The sequence below is a fragment of the Trachurus japonicus genome, chromosome 10, assembly GCF_045865225.1.
Source record: "Trachurus japonicus isolate A0001 chromosome 10, Traja_1.0".
Taxonomy (NCBI): Eukaryota; Metazoa; Chordata; class Actinopteri; order Carangiformes; family Carangidae; genus Trachurus; species Trachurus japonicus.
This window is the reverse complement of record NC_140916.1, coordinates 19,372,913-19,388,169: the sequence shown is the minus strand read 5'-3', so window position 1 is coordinate 19,388,169 and position 15,257 is coordinate 19,372,913. Positions and strand designations below refer to the sequence as shown.

General features: G+C 44.8%; 1 protein-coding gene across 18 annotated transcripts in view; it reads left to right on the top strand.

Annotated features, from left to right (window-relative positions):
- Positions 1-15,257, top strand: part of LOC146979825 (protocadherin alpha-C2-like) — a 195,880-nt gene that overhangs the window by 162,943 nt on the left and 17,680 nt on the right. The window contains exon 1 of one of the 18 annotated variants that reach the window (XM_085789782.1): positions 10,307-13,444. The exons of the other annotated variants lie outside the window; for them this stretch is intronic. Coding sequence (XP_085645908.1) covers positions 10,862-13,444 — 2,583 coding nt within the window. The 5' untranslated portion in view covers positions 10,307-10,861. Of the gene's footprint in view, positions 1-10,306; positions 13,445-15,257 lie in introns of those variants that run through there. 18 annotated transcript variants of the gene reach the window in all.

Genomic DNA, 15,257 nt, shown 5'->3' with positions numbered 1-15,257 from the left:
ACCTACTCATTTTGTGCGAGGATCTCTCCTTTTAAATGTTGGAATCAGAGTGGAAACATTGAAAGTATCTAACAACAAAGCCTCGACTGATGTAGGCTGTAATCTGCTCCTTCCTATTCATCACTTAAGTGCACTTTTGCTCTCGTCTGGATTCAGTAGAAATAATGATTTTTCTAGGTTTCCTCGATTGTCAGTACTTTCCTCAGGAATTGGTCAACCACCTTGTTGTTCTGAGGTTTAAAGCATCAGTGTATCCTGCTAAGTGGCACAGGCCTGGGGAATGTGGCAGAGCACAGTGCAAAACTGGGGTTGTATTGGAAAATACTGAAAATATTTTCAGTTCATATGAATAGCCTATAGAAAATGACCTAAAACGAATTTAAAGCTTGTGTGTAACGACATGAAAACCTAGGCATTTCAGGCAGCCAAAGTCTCTTTGTAAACAATTCTACACCTTGTATTACACTTGTTATTAATTGTTTAATAACATCTCTGCCACAGTATTCGACTGTGGGTGAAGCACAGAGGCCTCAAACTTTAGTGTTTTCTACCATCCTATGGTCAGCAGGGTGTTTTGATGCAACTCAAGGGGCGTTCAGCGCATACATAGAAATAATTGGATCAGCCTATTCTTCGCCATTTTGACAATATCATAAATCGCTCACAGAAAGCAGGTTTCGTAAAAACGCACACATATCGCCACCTAACTCTATTCTACTCGCCTCATTGTATGGGGATAGACTTGGTGAGTTGGACATGAAGCACTGGTCGGTCGCCTAGCCTACTCACCACAACTCCTGGGGGTTTACAAAGGCAGCTGGACTTGCTTGAAGTTCTTGATGACACAGTCACAGGCCTAGTGGGTGATTGGAAAACACCGTATCTTGCTTCAAATCCTGTTGTGGCAGTCACAGTGGATTCAAAGGCGACGTCGCCTGCAAAAATGGGTGAGCCGAAATTGTATCAACATGAACATTAACCTCGCAGTGTAGCACCAACATTGAGCCGAAAGAGGCTAATCGAGCGGGTTATTGAGCTAAAAGCAACGATTCCCTCCATATTTCAACAGTGGAGGCAGCGCGGCAGGAGTTTATGAAAACAGCCTGACATCCATGTCCCTTAGTCTGCCTCATGGTCCTAAGTTGAATACACAAACCTCATGTGTTTATCTTTAGTTTATCTTCTGAACAGTGTCCTGTGTGTGTTTACTCAGTAAACACACACAGGACACTGTACCGCATCGTTGATTATTAGTGTTGATGAAAGCCAGCCAGGTGGGGGTTCCCTGTCCCACAGGCAGCAAAAAAAAAATCAAAACAGGAGTACCTTCTTCGCTCCCCTCTTATTGGTTCGGGGTGCTCAGTGCTGCCCCTGCTGGCTGCCGGCCGCCATAAGGGGGAGTATGGTTATCAAACTGGTTACTGTCTCACCTGAAAATGACCGCAGTTTACCTGTGTAGCTACTGCACAGGTCTTGCACCGACTTGCTTCTTCTGTTGGTGAGTCATTGTTTGTCTTATTACAAACCATCATGTCATGTGAATGTCATGACTTAGCAACACCACGCTTTTAGGTTAGCCTACCTGGCAGTTTCTCTTGGCTTGTTGTGAAACTAGGAGCTAATAGCCTAGCTTGAAGTTAGCCCTCTGTGATAGAAGCTTCGCTATTTGTCTTGGGCGGTCCACTGTTTTGGTTCGTTTTAGTTTAGCCTACACATTTAGGCTACTCAAACTCATTTTTATCGTAGTTTATACTAATTTTCTCCAGTGGTGGGTTTAAACTGTCTTTAATCAGGTCTAAGGCTACTCACAAACTAACTGTAGCTCATGTACAAACAGCTTCTTGCTGCTTTTCAATAATAATTTCACTGTACAATCATTTGTCATGAAATATGATTAAGCTTTTATTTGGTCCTGGTCGAGGCCTGTCACTGGTCTCAGACGAGGTTAGGTGATGATGACAGTCAGGCGATTTGAGGTCACATGACATGTGTCTTAACTCATCATGGAAGAAGAAGCTGTGTTTTGTTGTGTCCCAGTAACTTGTGAGAGTGAGATAACATCCACAGACCAAAGACAATGAAACTTAGCAGCCATATGTAATTCATTGGTCATTGATGTCATCTTTTTTGTCTTCTGTGAAATATAGGCTAGTGATGGTGAAGTCATTTATTTATTTATTTTTCTGCAAATGGCAAATAAATGACAAGTGATGATGGTGTATGTGCACCATAATTTGTTCTGATGCAGGTGTCAACCAAGTACCCCCCCCCCCCAATGTTTTTTATCAATTTTAGTCAATCAGAGTCACATTATCCTTTCTTGCATTATCTTTTAGGATTTGGGTACTACCCAAAAGGAATAGCCTATGTTGTTTAAGTAGACCTAGTATTGTTTTCAAATACACCATCTACCCTGGTGTGAATATTTTATCTGTTAGGGACTGCACTTCAAGACCCCAGTGTGTTGTGAAACATGGTTATACTTTTATAGGGCACTGTGTGATGGTGTATCTCTAATAATAGATTTACACCCTAACAAAGAGTTTCTCTTTGCCACGCTGTATTTTCAGTACAGAATAACAGTGAGGAGGTTGGCTGTGTCCTCAGCTCTAAATATAGAATACAGCTTCTTTAAACATAAATGTGGATGTTACTTATTTGCATATAGGCTACATGTTTTCATCCTCCAAAGTGTGTGTTGTGCAATTAGATTTGCTACTTCATCTGGTAGCTAGTTCCTCATTATTTTTTAGTTTCCTCTTCTTTGGCCTGCATTATACAGTATATCACCATTTCATTTGCTCTGTAACAACAAGCAGACACGATGGTATTCATCGAGCCAGCTCCCTTCCCTCTTCCTCTTCCTTCATGCTTTCAGATTTCTGTCCCCTTCCCCTCCCCCTCTCCTTCACCAGCCCTCTCTGAGAAGGGGAGCAGCTGAGAGAAATAACAGGGAATTAACGTCCATCTCTGCAGACATGTGTGCCAGCAGCCTTGCAGCGCTGTAAACACGATCTAATATATTTTCATTAACATCCCTAATGTGTGTACAGAGCAGAGGCAACCCTGATCCGCTCAAGCCATGTAGTAGGCTAAAGACGCACATGGTGTATTCTGATTGATTTTGTCAGTGGATAATTTTCGTGTTAAACATACGTTTGCGTGGCATTTATTCATTAACCTGCATTCAGTGATGATGTTATTGCTCCAAACTGGTGGAATGTAGCCTATGTGTCTATATATTCTCAGTGAAGCTCACTGTACACTGTGCTGCTGTGGATGACGCTTTGAGTCATTCAGACGACATGACCTCATTTCAGGGAGTGGTCCTTGACAAACAAGCATGGCCGTATCTGTCAAAACTCTTCGTTTGCTTGGTTAAATGTAAAGGAGCGTGAGCAAGGGGCTCTCCGTTCTCTCAAGCGGACTTTGCATATTGTAAGCGATGTGTATGGGGCAACGTGAAGCATGGAAGTGGGTCAGCGTGTGATTTAAAGATGGCAGCGCGCTACATGCACCATCTGACTGAACCTGTGTGTGTGTGTGTGTGGCAGCGGCTTCGCTCCTTTTCCCGATACCTAACAGTCCCCTTGCTATGTGCACAAGCGCTGCATATTGTGGTTCCTGAAACAATGCCTGGAGCTGTGTCTCTGCGTAAAGTGGTTCAGTACGTGTTCTGTATGCTGCGGCTTTCTGTTGGATGTGAGTGAGGGGGGAGGGGCAGGTAATTTTCCGCTACTCGCTGCTGCAGCAGTAGCAGAAAGCTTCAGTACCGAGGTATCAGCTCCGCTCGGCTCAGCTCTCCCTCCTGCTCCGCTCTGCGCTCTGCGCTCTGCGGCTGGGCGGGGCCGATAACACCTAGTGTCAGTCTCAGATAAACCGGTTGGGCGGGGCGTAGGGCGAGGGGTGATGAGGAGGAGAGGCTTTTATCCACTCAACCATCAGAACATCGTGTGTCTGTATCTGTGTGCTGTGCTACCGGATATTGTTATGTGGTTGCCAGAGTCAAGACTGCACCTGGTTGAACTGACTGTGTTTTTTTTTTTTATAGTACCACGATAATTCATATAATGATGCAGTGCAGGATGATGACTTTGGGGTTTAGAGTATGTATCCAATAAAAGCTTTTAACTCTGCCTGTCCATGTGCTGCAAAATGCATTGCATTATTGATTCTATAGCACATTATCCTTGTTGAGGCACACAGCTAAGTGGTTCACAGTTCATAGATTGCAGTCCTGCAGTTGAGGCTTTCACCTATGTTATTTTTGTGGACAGATGGGTTCAACAGATGGACCAAAAACATGATGTGAAAAATGTCCTTGCCTCATCAGTTTTTATAAGGCGACAGAACAGCAGCAGGTTTAACAGAAAATGTATTCATTCCTCTCCTCTATTTATGTTTGTCTGTCACACACACACACACACTCATGTCTTCTGTACTTCCTGTTTCCCCCCCTTACAAGGGTGTGTCCTTTGTGCTTTTGAGGTTAGCTCAGCTATATCGAAGGTTACCATGGAGACTGTTCTCAGCCATAATGAAATGATGAACTAGTCTGTTTCCAGGGAGCTGCCAGTACGTACCCGCCCCCACCCTGACATCCATCCCAGCATGTGTTGTAGACGCAAGCAGGAAGGAAACAGGGTGGACACAATGGGAGGCAGGAGAGATGGAGAGAGACCGTGAGAGAGACAAAGAGAAAAGATGCAGACCAGAGATGGTGGCATCTCGGGCAGACATGTCAAGTCAGACGAAGCAAGTGAGGAAAAAGTGTATGATGATGATTAGTCGGTTCTAAAATAGGAGAGGATTTTAGAGGAAGTCACAAATAAAGCAGCACAGATTCGAGCCTTGAGCATGAGATAGTGAGAAAACTGGAGCTTCTGAGGATGAGATGGACAAAAAACACATTAAATACATGCCCTGCAGCTGAGTGAGAACATCACAGGCTTACAATTGGTCACAGATGAAAAGGAAGAACTTATCACCACCCGTCCCCTTCTCCCCCCACTTCCACCAACCAATTCTCCACCCATGCTCCCTCTTAGTGGCATCAGGATGCTGTTGCAGTCATTAGATTAGCTTTGTCATGCTCAGAACCACGGGTTGCATCCTTTCCCATCCGGCAGGGATACAAAGCCAGGGCATCCTAAGAGGGAAGTATCCAAAGCCTGTCTGCGTTTTCTGATAGCTTTGTTCAATGCCACAACAAGAATCTGTTTGATTTATGCACAAGCTCAACCAGGACAACCAAGGAACTGTTTAACCCTTTTCAGGCCCCCAAAGGGAGGGATTTGTGCTGCTTTTAGTTCTCTCATGCCCTTTATGTTTGAAAGCAAGGTACACAAGGGATCAGCACAAACAAACATACCCGGAGAATTCTTCTCCACCCGCTTACTGTGTCCACCTGAGTAAAAGGATTGTGGTTTCCATGGGTCTTTTGTTACGGAGATTTTAAAATGGGAAAGTTTTAGTGCCTAGAAAAAATTAGGATCAGAGGATGCTATGAGAACACAGCTTTGTCATAGTGCTATAAATAAATACTGAATAACACCAGTCACCAGTCTGTTTTTGCTGATACAGTTTCCAAACTGTATTTTGAATTTTATATTTTGGGGTGTTTATTATTTTTTTCTGCACATAATTTTATATTATAAAAAAGTGTGATGCTGCTAATGTGATTGTCTGCAAAACTAGAAAAGTTTCTGGGACTTTGTCTGTGGTAGGAGTTTTTTTTTTTTTTTTCCTATTTTTTAAGGTGTGGTTTAACAGTTGCCCTGGAGATGAATGGCTGAGTCACTGGCTTGTTTCTCCTTTAATGTCTTTGTGATGTTTTCATATTATTGTTGATGCATTTTTTCCACATTTCAGAAATGTGGTATATGGTAGTGTTATCTAGTCTAATGTCTAGAATGCTTTATACTGATCTCTCTCTTGTCTCGCCTCTGGAGGGTGCAGTGCCTTAGCCTTAGATTTTTGCTTCATCCATTGCGGCCTGTTTTGGAAATGAGAAAGAAAATGACTGCCATTGCAGCCTGATGTCTGTGCCCTCTTTATCTTGTTCCATCTCTCTCACGCTCCCTCCCTTTTTTACTGTCTAAAACAGACACACACACACTCACAGCCCGGATTATCTGTTAGTGCTTTGGCTTAATGAAAAAGCCTGTGTGGGCAGTGGGGTGATGATCACATGTCCAACCCTTGTACTACCCATTTATTCCAATAGAGGGACCAATTTCACTGTCTCTACCACCTCTGCTCCCTCCTGCTCAGCCTGCCTCTCCCACGCATACAGCAGGATTAAATCCTGCTGTGCTATTGGCATTGGCTTCTGGCCTGATTTTTCTGTTTTTTCTGTTTTTTATGCAAACTTAATCCTTGATATTCTGTAGATATGGTACCTATTACAACTATGTAGCTAAGGGGCTATTTTGTGTTTTTTCAGTGCATTTCTTTTTTTAATTTGGTAAATCTGAAAGCACATTTCCTGACGCCACAGATGCTGCCACCCACCCACACAACAGCCTGCAAGCATTTACTCTATTTCTTTTACTCATTTACACTGTGAACTAACATGAAGAAAATGGAAATATTATCTCTGCATTTTACATTTTACCACCAATTCATAATATAATGTGACAGAAGTCACAAGGCACAAAAGTGTCACTGAATTAAAACATCATAATATAGAATTTGATATCATGATTTGAAACCCCTGGCCAGTATAGTCTTTGATTCTGTTGGCTACATGGACAATAATATTTCCTCCCTGTCTGCTTTGTGCCATTTAAAAATTTAAGAATGAGAGGGAAACAGTAAAAGATGCTCTGACATTCATTCAGACAAAATAATTTTGTCCTTAGATAGCACACATGCCTACAGGCATAAATGCCCTTTAAGTTTGCATGACTGCTTGTTTGTATGTGCTGAGAGAGGGAGTGATGGAAGGGGTTCATGGTAGTCCAGCCGTGACCCCTTTCCCTGTGGGTCTCTACTGTCGTCTCACTGACAAAACGAAAGACGAGGGAGGGGGTTCCCACATAACAGCGTCTTAGGGAAAGGAATATGAATGGGTTTTAGAGTGGTCGCTTACAGTATTAATGAGGATGAGTCTTAGTGAAGGGAATGTTATTAATATGGTGGCCATCTTGCATAATTGATGAAATGAGGGGTGTTAATATTGTGGCAGAGAGAATGAACAAAGCAGCAAATGTGAATGATCTTTCTTCCCTGTATCTCACGAATGTCCTGCTGTGTAAAGACACCAGTCTTTTCTCACCCACTGATTTTGTTGTTGTTTTTGTCTATCACTCTGCAAAAGGCATCAGCTCTTGTGTTTTCCACTTAAGACCCCAGTATGCCCCTCAGCCAGTCCTCAGCTGGAACAGCGGATGTCTGACAGAGACGCAGCTGGAGACACTCCAGAGGCGAGAGACGATTGGGGGAAGCGAGAATATGGAGGGACTGGGTGGGGGTTGCAAATAAAATAAAAAAAGTCAAGGTCAGGTAACTGAATTAAAGGGGAAGTGGAACACAATTCTCCAAACCATTTGTTTTTTGAAGACAAGATACAGGTATAATAAACAACAATTAGGCAATTAGCTCTCTGAAATCAGTGCTCATTGATGCGTAACAGACGTCTGTCTGCAGTTGGGATAATAGTGATAACTCTATCTGCAGCACCCTTGAGTAAAAAATGAAATAATCTAGAGCTCAGTGGCCTGTAATTAACGCAGAAACAGATGGGTGTATTAGAAACAGGTATGAGAGAGTTGTATCATATCAAATGCATTACAAGAGGAGATGGGGGGACAGAGGAGAATGGGCAGGAGGGGTGCAAAGGTCAGGTGTAATACACCTTTGTGTTTGTTGACAAGATAAACGTTGCCTGTTTTCCGTGGTTTCTGTGCAATTGTCAGACATGGAAGTTAAAACATCCCAGCGGGAAAATCTGCTAAATGTCACGGCATAGCGTGGCAGACCCATGTAGACCCATCTGAGACTGTTGGCCCCGGCTGAAAGAATCTCTGTTATCACTGCTGCTCAGAGGGGTAAATAATGCAGAGACCAATCTGTAAAGTCTACAGTTGCCTTGTGGTGGAAATAGTCTATCCATATGCATCATTAAATATGACAACATGTGTTGTCTTATACTTATAATACTCATAAAATGTAATAACATAGCGCCATTAAGTGTTTTGTCTTACAATGTGAATGTGGGAAAGAACTGTTTAGGCTACAGCACATCATGAAGAGCAGCCCACGGGTTAAGTTGCTTCATACAGAGTTCTAGGATGAGAGACAGCTGTTGAGAAACTGGAATAAGAGGTCTTTTGTTCATGAGATATCAACAGCTTGAACTCTGGTCATAGTTACAAGACTCTCAGTTGAAAGAAACTTGCCATATAAGGATATTGGGGTTGTTGGTGTGGCTGTCTGTAGATGGCCATCTGTTAACAGCATTTTCTCCTATACTGTATTTGTGAACTGACTGTTTAAAGTTTATCATAAGTTATGCACACGAAGGCAAACCATTTTCATGATTTTATTTGTAATAGTCATCCTTATTATTTTCTAATCTACAATATGCACACACTGTGCTCATTATAAGCGACTGGTGGAGATTAAATGCACCACACGCTGAGTCTTTTGTATATAAGAGTTGTATGTTTTTGTCCGTATAATCAACGGACATTTGGCTCCCTCTCCGAGTCCTCCTTTCGCCACCTCCTCGTCGTCGCCTTCGAGTGTGAAGAGTCGCTCTGCATCTACCCATCCACTAGCAGCATCCGAGTGAGTCACTGTCTTCTCCCCGTCTCCCGGGATGCCAAGCGCTGTCATCGCCGTGGGCTGACCGGGCGTGGGTGAGAGAAGGAGAATGAGGGAGAGGGAGAGAGAGAGAGAGAAAGAGAGAGAGGATGTGGGCGGTGGAAGCTCATCTTGGCCCAGTGGCCGGGGTGAACTGAGAAAGCTCAGGGTCTCGTCAGGCCACGTCTTCACAGCACAGCTTGCGTAAAGAGTGTCGATGGATCACATCAACACCATTTTAACGTGCATTATCTTTGTTGAGAATAATTTGCATTCGGGTTCTCGGTGCCTCTTATCAGGAGCCACCCTCGCGAAACGGCGAGTAATGAATTGATGCTGTTTTCCGCAGACATCGCTGCCACTGTTCACAGAAATTTGAACAGTATCGAAAGAGGCCACATTTCTCTCTGTCTTGTTGTCTTGGCGTTAGGGTTAAGGTCTCACCAGTTAATTTGCATTCAATTTAGATCAGACTTTAATTGAGGTACATGGGTACCGAGGCCGGAGTAATTAGAGTGCAGCCCATGGAAGATGATTTGGGTGTCAATGCAGCCACCTGCTACACTGCACATGCGCAGCTGAGACAGCCTGCAGATAACATTGTTTAAACGTCTTGGTTTGTGGAGTCTCATTATATAATCTCAGTTTTGAGACCTGAAACCAAAACAACAGTCTGGAATAGTGATATTACGTGGTCACTGTTGTGTAACGAATCTTCTAATAGGTGAGATTATTAATTAAATGATTTAAAGCCAATAACTGCACGCCATATGTGAACGAATCAGTTAGAGTTATGAAATTGTGATGCCGTTCCCTGCATGTGCGTAACCATTACTGTCTGTCAGGAGAGGCCAACTTAGATTTTTGCCAGATGCACAAAGGGGTCACATCTGGAATATCTTCTCTGTGACCCCGTTAGCATCCTCACCAGTGAACAACCTCCTGACTTCACAGGCATTGTGTGTGTGGGTGTTTCACGTGGGAATTAACCTGTGGCGCAAAGTGCTCTGCAGCGCTGGCGTCCTATAAATGCAAAGCATCGTCAGTTTGCAGCTGTTAAACAACGTGATATAATGACAGAACAGGGAATATAATTTCTAAAACTCGTGGACGGACGCAACGTGAAAACAGCCAGATACTCTATACTGGTCTGGTGGTGTTAAAAACAAGAGTCGTCTCAAATAGCCTATACGCAGTCGTGCAGTCCACCTGTCACTTCCCATTACTCCGTTGGCTTGTGATGTTGAATAGAATGTCAAACTTGATGACACTATTAATAATTTCGGAAGTGTTGTGCAGTCAACAGACAGTCGCACGAAATTGTCATGGAGCTATAATACAATTGTGTTTTTGTATTATTCTGCATGTTTAATTTTCAAAATGTATCATAAATCTGCTCATTCTTGTGGCTAGAAGGCTCCTGGGTAATTGTGGGTTTGCATCAGTGAGAGCGTCTAATCGCCAGGCTGGTTTATAAATCAGTTTCCCAGCGCACAATGAAAAGGGCGGTGGCACTGACAAAAAAAAAAAAGAGGGAAAACGACTGTGTCGAATTCACCTCCTCCGAAAATCATTGTGAAGATGGCATTTGCTGCTCCATGCACGGATCCATATGTAGATAGATGATTAAACCCCAGGGTTTCTTTTGGAGGGGGGGTATTTTTATTAGATTTTGCACGATCATTTTTATCTGAGGTGCTGAAATGCAGCCAGCATCGTTTGAGCGAGTGGCTCCCCCTCCCCTTTTGCCCACAGACACCATCACCACATAGCAGAGAGAGGGAGAGAGGGAGAGGGAGAGAGAGACCAATAGGCAGCATCAGTGAAAGGAGTCAGCCTCGCCAGGAGGATAGAGATTTTTAAAAACACACAAAGGAAAACATGGATGCGCAGGGGAAAATTCCCTTCAAGCAGGATGCGGTGGTCGTCCTGCACATAGTCGGAGTTATGCACGGACTATTCCCTCGTTTTTAATGAGGCGGGTGGGGACGCACAGCAAGCTGAAAAGGCGGAAAGATTTCTCCAACCCGTCTGCAAATTCTGCCTGCCTGCGATGGCTGTGACGGCGCGATGCTGTTACAGTGTAAAAGAGAACGTGCCTTTTTCTTTATATTTGGTTATTTTCATACTCAGTGGCCTTACAAATGCACAAATTCGATACTCCATTCCGGAGGAGCTGGAGAACGGGGCACAGGTCGGTGACATTGTCCGAGATTTGGGTCTGGACCTGGGAAAACTTTCCACCCGACGCATCAGAATCACATCGGACAGTGGACGGAGGTATTTCACCATAAACCACAAAACCGGGAAGCTGGTGGTGAGTGACCGCATTGACCGAGAGACAGTTTGTGAATTCAGTGGCACCTGTTCACGTAACCTGGAGGTGGTATTAGAGAATCCGCTCGAGGTGCACAACGTGGAAGTGAAGATCTTGGACGTGAACGACAACGCTCCACAGTTCCCTCGAGATGAGTATCAGCTTGAGGTGTCAGAGTCCGCTGTCACCGGGTCGCGGTTCCACATCGAGGGAGCTCAGGATGCAGATGACGGCTCGAACTCCGTCAAACAGTACAGACTCAGCCCAAACGACCACCTCACCCTGGACTCTATTAAGCCCTTTTCCAGTCATAAGCACATTGAGCTCATTCTCAAAAAGCCCTTTGACCGTGAGCAGATGCCCTCTCATCAGCTAATCCTAACAGCTATGGATGGAGGCACCCCACAGCGAACTGGCACGGCCAAAATCAATGTTCGCATCCTTGATGCCAATGACAACGTGCCAGCGTTTGATAGCTCTGTGTACAAAGTGAAACTATCTGAAAACTCTCCAAAGGGCGCTCTTGTGATCAAGTTAAACGCAACAGACCCTGATGAAGGCTCCAATGGAGAAGTTTTTTACTCCTTCAGCAGTTACACGCCTGAGAGAGTCAGACAGATGTTTTCCATGGACACAGACACCGGGGAAATTCGGGTGAAAAACAATATAGACTATGAGGAGACAAACTCATATGAAATGTACATACAGGCAATGGACAAAGGGCCGGCTCCTGTGGCAGTGCACTGTAAAGTAGTCGTAGAAGTTTTGGATGTCAACGACAACATTCCTGACATTGTACTGTCTTCACTCTCCAGCCCTGTGCGTGAAGATGCCAGGGCTGACACGGTTGTGGCATTGATCAGTGTGAACGACCGTGATTCTGGACCAAACAAACAAGTAACCCTGGAGATCATGCCCCACTTGCCTTTCAAGATTAAGTCCTTCCGGAACCACTACACCATTGTCACATCCGCCTTCTTGGACCGGGAAACCATCTCATCCTACAATGTCACAGTCAATGCTGTGGATGGAGGCTCCCCACCCCTGTCATCTCAAATGACCTTCAAGGTGGACGTTGCAGACGTAAACGACAACCCACCTCGGTTCGAACAGACATCGTACACTGTTTATATTACGGAGAACAATGCTCCCGGTGCAGCTCTCTGTGTTGTGAAGGCCACAGACGCTGACGCTGGAGAAAATGCACGAATCACCTATACTGTCCTCAATGACAACAACCACGGTATTCCTGTAGCCAGCTATGTTAACATCAAGCCTGCTTCAGGTGAGGCCTACGCCATGCGAGCCTTCGACTTCGAGAAGCTGAGAGAGTTTCACTTTCAGATTAAAGCCCAGGACAACGGAGTGCCTCACCTCAGCCGTGTGGCCACAGTATATGTTTACATTATGGATCAGAATGACCACGCACCCAAGATAGTCTACCCACCTGCCAATGGGAGCCGCACCACAGAGGCACTGATGAAAAATGCTGAAGCGGGAGTGTTAGTTGCCAAGGTTACAGCGTGGGATGGCGATGCAGGGCAGAATGCTTGGCTGCTCTATGCCCTGGAACAGACTAACACAGACCTTGACCTGTTTAAGGTCCATGAGTACACGGGTGAGATACGCACCACAAGGCGTGTCATTGAAGATAACTCCACCTCCTTTGCTCTAAGTGTATTGGTGCATGATCACGGCCTGCCACCGCTCTCCTCCACTGCCACCATCCACGTGTATGTAATGGAGCTGCCTCCGAAGGTGATCCCAGACCCCAAGCGCATCATCAGGCCCAACAGCCCCTTAATGTTTTCCAATGTTACCCTCTACCTCATCATTGCCCTGAGTGCCACAACCTTTGTGTTCCTGGTTACCATCTTTGTGCTGGCCATTGTGCGTTGCCATGCGTACTGTACTCAGCCTGGCTCCTGCTCCCCATGTTGTGTATCCAAGAAGAGCGCTCCTGAGGGAGGGGCCACAGCAGGTGGTGGTGCTAGTGCCGGAGCAGGTGCAGGTGGAGGTGGAGGGAGAGCTGCAGGTGGGGGAGGTGGTGGCCAGCCAAACAACAATGTGGCCGTGAGGGACCGCCGTGACCTCAAAGTGGAACCACATTATATCGAAGTCCGGGGGAACGGGTCTTTGACCAAAACATACTGTTACAAGACATGCCTGACCGCCACATCAGGAAGTGACACTTTTATGTTCTACAACACAGGACGTCCTCATAGTGGCACCTGGGGCTCAGGCTACGTCACCAGCCACAGTGGACAGAGCCAGTTATTTGTTCGACGTCTCAGTATGCCAGACGCAACTGCCATTCAGGTGTGTGAGCAGCACATGACACATAAAGCACAAGATATAAGAGAAAAATTGTTGGTTACTATGTGGCTCAGCCTTGGCTTCAGGGTGGTGTTTTTTGCTGTAGGGTGACAGATGACATTTAGAAGAGTTTTTATCCGTTGTTGTTCAGCTTTTTCAGATGGCTTGTCTTTCTTGCATAAAATAGAATATGAGCATTTCTGTCACTTGCATCTAAAAATGAAAAGATATTGTGCCGCTTTCAAGATTGGGTTAGTTCCCTCAAACAAACTCATATGATCTGTGTCTGTCAGGATGGAGAAACAGGGAGCAGCATTTTGTTAAAGCAGAAGTAAGCGGAATATTTGTGTTAATATAGGCCTAAGTCTTAAATAGTTATATCTTCCGACAGCAATCACTTACATAGAGTGTTTGGTCCGAAACACGGGTCTGTCAGTCACTCTGCTCTCAGAAAACGTCTTGTATACTTCCTTGTATCCTACAACCTTTATCCAATGAGGAGAGAGAACGGCATGAAGGGCTGTGTGTGCAGCCAAGGGATGCGTGTGAATGTGGTGACGTAGGGACGAGGACCAATAGATCCATGACGAGGGCGGGGGCTGCTAACTAACAAAGTTAGCCAAAACGACCGGATCGCTTACTTCTGCTTTAACTAATATGAGTCCATTATTACCTTCACTGGTGTGACATCATGAGCCACTTATCTTCAGGTCTGTACCTTAACATTCAATGGTAACATTAGTGTGTGTAGCCTCTAGGGTTGTGTGTGTCTCTTGGACGCTGGCTGTGGTGTCTTTGTGTGTGTTCTGTGCCTGTTAAGACCAGTTGTTTGGTGATTCAGGGTGTAACATGTTAAAGTGCATCCATCTTCCATAGTTGTGCAAAGAAGTGTAATCAAAATATTTATCCAGCGACCATCTCGCTGTCTCTCTCTGTGTCTCTTTTACTGTCTCTTCTGCTGGTAGCCTCGACTAGATTTCAGTAGCTCGTTCACCTATGACCTCACACGGCCAGTGTTGTTTGTCCGCTGTGGTCTGTGTGCCACAATATGCAAGTCTGTGCAGGTCCAGAGGGCATTCACTGGTCATCTCTGTAGGAGAGGTAGGGCAGCCTTTGCCAGCTACAAGGACCACCAGTCCCACTGCACCAAAATATCCTCTTCTGGTCACGTACATCCCTGGCACTAAACACTAAGCCAGAGTTTGTGAATTGGTGAAGAAGCATGGGATGAGACAGAGACTGTGTCTGAGTTCCATGTAGGTTATAGTCTCATTAAATGGTTTAATGGCTTTGGGTTGATGACGATATGCTCAGAGTTGCTTGCATCATTCCTTGTTGTAGCAAAGCAAACAAACAGCATTTATTTCCCACATAATCATATTTGTCCTGGAAGCCCCCGTGGGTCTGTCTGTGCAGTGCAGAAAAGAATAATGGGAGAAAATAAGTGATAGAAAGAGGAATAAATAATTTTTAAGGTAATTGTTCTGTTATCACTTGACATGTTCCTCATTAAATGCCAATCATGTTTGTTCTTGCTATGTAATTAACTGGCAGCAATGTGTTTCTCCGTGCTGTGCGTGGATTGGCTGGCTTAGCACAGATGAGGCGGGGGGATGAAAGGTGATTGGACACAGTGTTGATGGCGGAGGTGTGAGCTCTGTATCCATGCTAGGAGTGTTCACTGAGAGGGAGAGGGAAGAATGGAGGAAAAGGCGAGAAAAAGGTTGAATGGCGGAACCAAAGGCTTTCTTTATTTCCTAATTTACAATTTAGAGCCAGGCGGGGGAATTAATACAAACCCATGGGACATTTTTTT